This window comes from Brassica oleracea, chromosome C7, assembly GCF_000695525.1.
Source record: "Brassica oleracea var. oleracea cultivar TO1000 chromosome C7, BOL, whole genome shotgun sequence".
NCBI lineage: Eukaryota > Viridiplantae > Streptophyta > Magnoliopsida > Brassicales > Brassicaceae > Brassica > Brassica oleracea.
The window spans coordinates 5142172-5150924 of NC_027754.1; the positions used below are offsets into that span (position 1 = coordinate 5142172).

Sequence of the window (8753 nt, forward strand, 5' to 3'; positions counted from 1 at the left end):
TTTATTTTTATCCATCAATAATTTTATTTGTATTTTTAGGATTGTATCGGAGCAATTGATGGAACACATATTCCTGCTATGGTAGTAGGAAATGAAAGTGCTAGTTATCGAAATAGAAAAGGAATCTTATCCCAAAATATTTTAGCTGCATGCAATTTCGATTTGCAATTCATATATGTCCTTACTGGTTGGGAAGGTTCAGCTCATGATGCAAAAGTGTTAAATGATGCTCTGACTAGAAGTAACAATAGATTTGAAGTCCCCGAAGGTACATACATTATTCCATACCAAAAGATGTTATGTATGTTTAAGATACATTATTTTATTTATAATCTTATGTTTTTTTATTTAAATTGTACTTTATAAATATTTCAGGAAAATTTTATCTGGCTGACTGTGGATATGCCAACCGAAAAAAATTCCTAAATCCATTTCGAAGTACCCGATATCATATAAAGGAATTTACTGGAGGAGATAGTGATCCCAAAAATAAAGAAGAATTATTCAACCATCGTCATGCTGGTTTAAGAAACGTCATCGAAAGGATCTTTGGTATTTTCAAATCAAGATTTCTGATCTTTAAATCTGCACCTAGTTTTCCATATAAGACACAAGCAGAACTAGTACTTGCATGTGCTGCATTGCATAACTATCTCCGTCAGAAGTGTCGTTCAGATGAATTTCCTCCAGAAGAAATTACGGACGAACAAAGTGTTACCCAAAGTACTAGTGGTCCTCAATTTCTTGGCACACAAGAACAACAAAGAGAACTTGCTAATGAATGGAGAACAACAATTGCTTCAAATATGTGGAATGATGCTATTATTAGTGGATCTCAACGGTGATATGCGCATAAAGTAAGTTATAACTCTTTCTTTGTCTAAATATTTATGGTTGACAATGACACTGATATATCACAATGTGTTACTTGGTTGATATGTGTGAGATGATTTATTGCATTGTTGGCAGGACGTATAAGAAGACACTCACAATGAAGCTACGTTGTTTCGAAGTGAAATGGTTGTAAACTTTTATTTTGGTTTTTTAAGAAAATGAGACTTGGACTTTTGTTTGAATTCTCCAATCTATTATAAGAACGTTCTAAATTTATAATCATATTTACAAATTTCTCATTACATGCGTATATTTCTTTATATCATATAAGTAGTTTTATTGGTATATCCCTATTATATATGTATTTAATATAAACCTAACAACCGATTACGTATTTTGTAGTTAATGGTGAAAATTATTATTAAAATATTTAAAAAAGATCTTACCAAATCCTACCAAATTCCCCTTTTAAATCTCTATCAAAATTCTGGAATTCAACAAAACTCTCTAAATTCCACTACATTTTAAAATCCTCAAAACCTTCTCAAACCCCAACTCCAATAAACCCCCCTTTAAGTTTTTTCAATATATTTTCTTTTAAATATTTTAGACAGTAGCTTTAGATTTTATTTGAAAAATTTAATTGCTATTTTGTTGGTCTAGAGAGAGGCCCTGTTCGGTACTCAGTCGCTGCGACCATTTCTGGCGATCGAAAAACAAGCTATCGAGATTAACAAAAATATGGTGGAAAAAAAATAAGATAACGCTGCGATCACTTTCGTTAAGTTTTCCGGCATTGTTCTGGTCGCTGTAAAAAGTAGCGACGGTTATGATGATCGCTGCGTTTACTTTTTAATCCGAAAACCCACCGCTGCCGGTGTCACTCTTCCCACGCATGATCAAAAAACACTTACAAATTTCGTCGCTGGACGCTAACGCAGCGACTAGAAAACGAACAGGGCCAATTGTGGTTGCATAGAGCATTATTGATAAGTCACACCAATCACCTCCGATATAACTAGTAAGAAACTGATTTCTACAACCATGATTTGTTTAATTTTGAATAAATTTATTTTCATTTTCTTTATAACGAAAAATGAAAATCAACTTCAAATTGGAAAGAGCAGTTAATCTAATAAAATATAAATTATCTAGATTAATGTTTGATAAATTAAAATAACATTTTAGTATTAATTATTTTGATATTTTAATGAATTAATAAAATATGATGATTTTAGCGTTACAAGCTTAAAAATGTTTTAATGTAATTTATTTTGGAAAATCTAATTTTCTTTCAATTTCCAGAAACTTTTAATTCTTCGGTCAACCAAGAATTTGAAGGAAAAGAAAAACAGCAACCAATTAGAGTAAGCTCAATCAAAGCCATAGATCACTGGTTTCAAACTTAAAAAAACGACCTCACGCGCTTTAACTTCCTCTATCTCTCCTCTTTTCTTCCTTCCTCTGCCTAAAACCCATAAATGACTGTTAAACAAATCTATCGTCTTTACAAAGAAACAAATCATTTTAAATCAATACTTGCTCCATTTACGGAGATCTATAATCTCTACTTTGAAGACGAGTTTCGTTTCTGTATCCTCCATTGATTTGGGTTTCTCGAAATAGTTAACAAGTTCAAGACTTTTGATCAAGCCGCGTGAAACCAAACAAGAAAGTGTTAGTTTCCGCAAATATGAGTTCAAAGACAGCTCATCTTTGATCACTCTTTCTACAAACTACTTGTGTTTAAGTAGCGAAGCAAGTAAATACCCAACAACTTGGTCTTAAGGAAAAAAAAATAGTTGCTTGAGTTATGTTGGAGTTGAACGGTTCTTTGCTTCGCCAGATGAGTTGCCTCTGTCTCTGGTGGTTCTTTGCTTCGACGCTGGTGGTGGTTATAGCGGAGGAGAAGAAAGTGGCAGAGAGACAGCTTAATCAGACGCCGACTTGGGCTGTTGCTAGTGTCTGCACCTTCTTCATTGTTGTCTCTGTTCTTCTTGAGAAGCTGATTCACAAAGTTGGAACGGTATGGTCTTGAATTGAACTTGTTCTTGGAGGATTTAATGGAAATGGGTTGTCTTTAACTCGAGAAAAGGAATTTAATGGAAATGGGTTGTCTTTAACTCGAGAAAAGGAATTATCTTTGTCTTGAGATTTTGGCTTTTATGTTCTGTCTGAATTGGTGTATCTCTCCTGTTCTTGATTTAGGTTCTATGGGACCGGAACAAGAAAGCTCTTCTAGATGCCTTAGAAAAGATCAAATCAGGTAAAAGTTGTGATGTTTTGACTAGTTTGTCTGTCCATTTCTGTTCTGTTTGGACTGAAAGTCTTTGACTTCCTCTTTGCTGCAGAGCTGATGGTTCTTGGATTCATCTCTTTGCTTCTGACATTCGGCTCAAGTTTCATTTTGGAAATTTGCATCCCTTCACATGTTGCTCATACGATGCTCCCATGTCCTACAACCATCGAAAAGGAGGTAGATGAGAAAGGGGAAGAAGGTCACAGGAAACTCTTGTGGTTTGACCACAGAGTCCTATCAGAAATATCTGTTCCAAAGTGCAAGAGAGAGGTGAGAGTTATGTTTCAGATTTTTTTTCTTGCTGTTCCAAAGATTGTGAAAATAAAAACAATACGTGTTGTGTTGATGATGATTTCAGGGTTATGAACATCTTTTCTCGAGCAAGGCACTTCACCAGTTGCATATACTCATATTCTTCTTAGCAATTTTCCACGTTTTCTACAGCTTCTTGACTATGATGCTTGGGAGGTTAAAGGTACTTATAAAACCGTTACAACTTTATAGTTAGTTTGGCATCTCAGTTAGTTATAGAACTAGGTGGTGTGTGTGTTTTCAGATTCGTGGATGGAAACATTGGGAGAAAGAGACATCATCACATAACTACGAGTTTTCTGTTGGTACATCTCGTTTGACTTTTGAGGCTTCTTCACCTGAGTTCTGATCTTGAGAATTCTGATTAGTGACTTTGTTATTGTTGCAGATACATCCAGATTTAGACTCACTCACGAAACGTCTTTTGTGAGGGAGCATACTAGTTTCTGGACTAGGATTCCATTCTTTTTCTATATAGTAAGAATTAATTATCTATCAACCTCTTGTTACTTTTTTCTTAGCAAACTCTAGTTGGAAACTGTTCATAATCAAGTTCTCACTTTCTGTAAATACAATGTTTTTTTTTCAGGGATGTTTCTTCAGACAGTTTTTCAGATCTGTCAGGAGAACAGACTATATGACACTGAGAAATGGATTCATTGCTGTGAGTCTTCCAAATTACAATCATTTGGTTGATTTTAGTATATTTTTTGTTGTTCTTGCTGAATCTCTATGTTGTTGGTTTGTGCAGGTTCATCTAGCTCCAGGGAGTCAATTCAACTTCCAGAAGTATATCAAAAGATCCTTAGAGGATGATTTCAAGCTGGTGGTCGGAGTCAGGTAACTAACTTCTCTTACAACACTTAAGCTAAGTAGAAATATATTCTTCTTATTGTGTAGTATCACTGACATGATTTACTCTTCTTGCAGCCCGGTCTTGTGGGCATCTTTTGTCCTTTTCCTTCTCCTAAACGTTGAAGGTTAGAATCCTGTGTGTATATAACGTTACTGTGTGAGTGGACTGTGTTTTTAATCTCTTGAATTGGTACCTTCAGGCTTCAAGATATTGTACGTTGGAACTGCATTGCCGGTTATCGTAAGATATATTTGTCTTTAAGCTTACATACAAACTTCTTCTATTCACAGTGTTTTGACCAACTTGTTCTTGTTTGTGCAGATAATATTAGCTGTGGGGACAAAGCTTCAAGCGATCATGACAAAGATGGCTCTCGGGATCACTGATAAACATGCGGTTGTTCAAGGAATGCCACTTGTAAAAGGCAACGATGAGTACTTCTGGTTCGGTCGTCCACAGTTGATTCTGCATCTCATCCATTTCGCTTTGTTTCAGGTACATACTTATTAGAAACATGAGTACAGTAAACACACAACAACGCAACCACATGTTCTGTCCTCACAGATTATATTGAATGTTTTTTCTTTTGCAGAACGCTTTTCAGATCACATATTTCTTCTGGATATGGGTAACAACTTTGCTATGTCTTTGCTTTGGAGTTTCATTTGTTACAAGAATGACCAATCTTCTGTTTTTTTCGATCAGTATTCCTTTGGAAACGACTCTTGCTACCATCCTGATTTCAAGATTGCACTTGTAAAAGTATCCATAGCGTAAGACTCTTAACCTCAAAGACACAAACACATGATCGATCATACTACGAATATTGATTTTTTTTTCTTTTTTCTTGCAGTTTAGGAGTGTTATGCCTTTGCAGCTACATCACACTCCCTCTTTACTCACTCGTTACTCAGGTAACTTTTCTTTGTTCATAAACCTAGGAAAATCAAGCATTTATATTCGAACTTTTTAACCAAGAAATCTGCATATATACAGATGGGTTCACAGATGAAGAAATCAGTATTCGATGAGCAAACATCAAAGGCGCTAAAGAAATGGAGAATGGCCGTGAAGAAAAAGAAAGGCGGGAAAGGTAGCACCACCAAGAGACTTGGTGGAGATGGAAGCGTGAGCCGTACGGCATCAACTGTTAGGTCTTCTTTGTCTCTACGGTCATTGAAGCGTTATAAAACTACAGGACATTCAATGAAATACGAAGGACTGGACCCCGAAACATCAGATCCCGATACAGAGAACGAAGCTTTCGCGCCTCCCATGCCTAAAAGCATGCCAACGTCTCCAGGCATTGAGCTTGCCACTGAACTAGAGACCAAGACCGGTGAGACTAGCTGTGACGGTGAAAATAGTTCTAAGGAGTTCTCTTTTGTCAAGCCTGCGCGGAATAAAGAACCATCGCAAGACCGGTCAGACTAGCCCTGACGGTGAAACTGATTCCATATTAGATATATTTTGTCAGGCCTCGGCGGAGTTGAGAGCCATTGTAGTAAAGAATAGTTACTGCAGATAGTTACTTTATGGTTTATTTATCTAAATGCTTTTGTAAATCAATGCCGTGGTAGAAAAGTTAAGTATCAATTAATTAAGTTACGGTTTTGTCTTTTTCATTGATATGAGTTAGTCATTTTCCCATTTGGTGATATAATTCGGGCTTGTCATATGACTGGATTATCAAGCAGTAGCAGTGCCTTTACATGGGAAGGTGTTTTAGAAACGTTGAATGGTTCAAAAGTGTTCTCTGCATCCAAATCAAGCCTTTCTGAAAGAAATAAAAACAGATTCTGACCACCTAACCGTTCTGGTGAACTTAATGTAGTCTCACGAATATTGTAAAGGTTATTTCAAGTTTGATAAATGAGACGGTATGTAGGTGGATAAATTCCCGAACTAGAAATCCTACTTGCGGATTCGAAAAATGGGGATACACAAACTTAGAAGATGATCGGTTAGGAAGAAAGATCTTCTTAGAACCTTTGTGTTCATAAACGTGTAGGAGCTCTTGCAAGGTCTCTTAAGATGTAAGTAGGATGAAGAAAAAAATAGTTTATTGATTTTGATGATTCTTAAAACTGCCGTGAAGCTGCATTATATAAAAATTAAAGGGAAGGAAAGTAAAAGATAGTTAGAAAATGAAAGAGATAAAGCCAAGACTAAAAAGAAAAACCATAACAATAAAAAACCGTTATGACTTATCGTGTCACAATACTCCCTCCTTCAGAATATTCTTTGCCTCAAGGATGAAAGTCTGGAAATTTGGCATTGAAGTCTTGCTAAAACTTCCATGTAGCTTGTTAAGGTGTAGAACTCTTCCATTGAACGAGTATTTTAGTCAGCGGTTTGTTCTGCCGATTGATATACCATAGATTTTACCCACTTTCAGCCATGGTATATAAGTTTTAAAATATATATTTACTACGATATAGAATTTATTTAGAGTGTTTACAGGTTCAATGACGATTTGGAGAAAAGTGGTGATTTTGGTGTCTTTTGGAGACTTTTGAGTGCAGAACTGCATAACGCGTCAAATGTCTAGCTATGGATGGAGACCTTCACACCGTTAGATTGAGCCCATGTTTTGACACAAGATATACATTTGAGTTAGAATTCCAATGCCACCAGTTTGAGGTCAATCAGCATCCTATAGCAGAAGTTATGCCTGTTTTACTGAAACGTGATCAGTCTGCCTCACGAGAGAAAGCTGTCGAGGAGATGAATGACTGTTGATTGATGACACAGCCTTGGTTTCGATCGAAGGTGATGCCAGAATACGGGCCGAGAATATTTTATGACCGACGGAAGCCCAGAAGCAACCACAAATTACTAGAATACCCTTAGACGACTTAAAACCATATTTACGTGTTTTCTAAGCCATTGTTGACGGCTAAGCTTTCTTTTTTTCATTGGTTTTAGCTAGGAGATAAGATAGAAGCACCTTCAGAGTCCTCTTGGAACTCCTTTTGTTTTGGTTTTAATATCTATTGCAATTTCTTATATTCATCAATGATATCTATGACAAGTATTATGTCTGAGTAGATCCACTTGCTAGATCTATGACAATTTCTTAGACTCACAGTGAGAGCTGGTTGTCATTTGCATTAGATATCGAGTTCTAGAATCAATCCTTAGCCTCTATAGATTAGAGTTCTAATAACCTGAATGAAACCCTAAGTCTAGTAACCATCCTTCTATCAAACAACCTCACAATTGTTTACCGAACAACTACCTTGTTCAACCTGCATTGCTATATTTACTTCTTAATAACCTATTAGCCTAGCTTAATCATATAAATATTAGATTTTTTGTGTGCCCTATCTCGATGTGGATTCGTTCCCAAAGTACTACAACCGAACCTCTTATTTAAGAGAGTAATTCACTCCTTAGGGTAATTTGAATGATATCAAATTTGGCGCAGTTGCCGGGGAGCTTTGATCGCCATTAGATCTTGTCTAGTTAGATTTAGTCTAGGTTTTACTAATGTTCTAAAAAAAAAAACTCATAAAATTTTTTCTTCTGTTTCAGGTACATACATCTCAGTACCAGGAACAACAATGAAGAGAGGATTTCTAGGTCCATGCACGATCCGTAAGTCTACGAGGGAAGTATCGATCGACACCCTCCAAGCAACAGCGATCGAAAAAGTGAACCAGAAATCGATCGGCAGCAACACAACTCCATCGATCGACATTACTTGCGAGAAGGGAAAGAAGGTCGAGGTACTCATACTGAGTCTTGATAAAAATGGAGTTCTACGAGATGAAGAGATTCGCGCTCGCAACAGTGTGGGACAACTGATTCATACGCAGGGGATGGCAATCCCTGATGATTCTACTGTCGTTGAAAAGGACGACTTTGATCTGAAACAAATAAATATCACTCTTATGGGTCAGTGTCCCTTTCATGGATTTCCTTGCGAGCAACCAATGGCTCATATCTTCATGATTCAGGAATTGGTATCGATTATCTTCAATGAAATCCCTGAAAACTACCACTTTTGCAGATTTTTCCCATACACTCTTGCTGGAGAAGTAGCATGTTGGTTCAAGAAGTTGGCACCAGATTCCCTCAAAACCTGGAAAGACATCGTGAACGCCTTCCTCAACAACTATCTCTATAACGCTGCAGCAAATCTAGAGATAGAGATGGAATCTATGCTGAGATATCAGGTTGACGACCCCACTATGGAAAAGAGAGATGAGCATCGTGGATCTGGAGAGCCAAGCAAAGTTGATGAAGCCGGTACTATAAGTTTGACCTCAGCATTGATCGAAAGTACGACCTCAACGATGACCGATGGTATGACCTCAACGTCGACCGACGGTACGCCCTCAACGTCGACTGACGGTACAACTTCAACGTCGATCGACAGTTCGACCTCAACGTCGACCAACGGGACAAACCTCAACGTTGATCGACGGTGTAGATCCTAAAATCTAC

At 37.0% G+C, this 8753-nt stretch overlaps 1 protein-coding gene across 1 annotated transcript; it reads left to right on the top strand.

Moving 5' to 3' along the window:
• The first annotated feature begins 2647 nt into the window (after positions 1–2647).
• LOC106303913 (MLO-like protein 8) lies at positions 2648–5897 on the top strand. Its single transcript, XM_013740269.1, has 15 exons — positions 2648–2860; positions 3043–3100; positions 3186–3403; positions 3492–3608; positions 3690–3750; positions 3834–3922; positions 4035–4109; positions 4197–4285; positions 4376–4425; positions 4501–4541; positions 4623–4796; positions 4894–4929; positions 5007–5074; positions 5155–5215; positions 5298–5897. Exons 1-15 carry the CDS (start codon positions 2648–2650, stop codon positions 5733–5735), a joined length of 1788 nt encoding a protein of 595 aa, XP_013595723.1. The 3' UTR covers positions 5736–5897.
• Positions 5898–8753: the final 2856 nt, after the last annotated feature.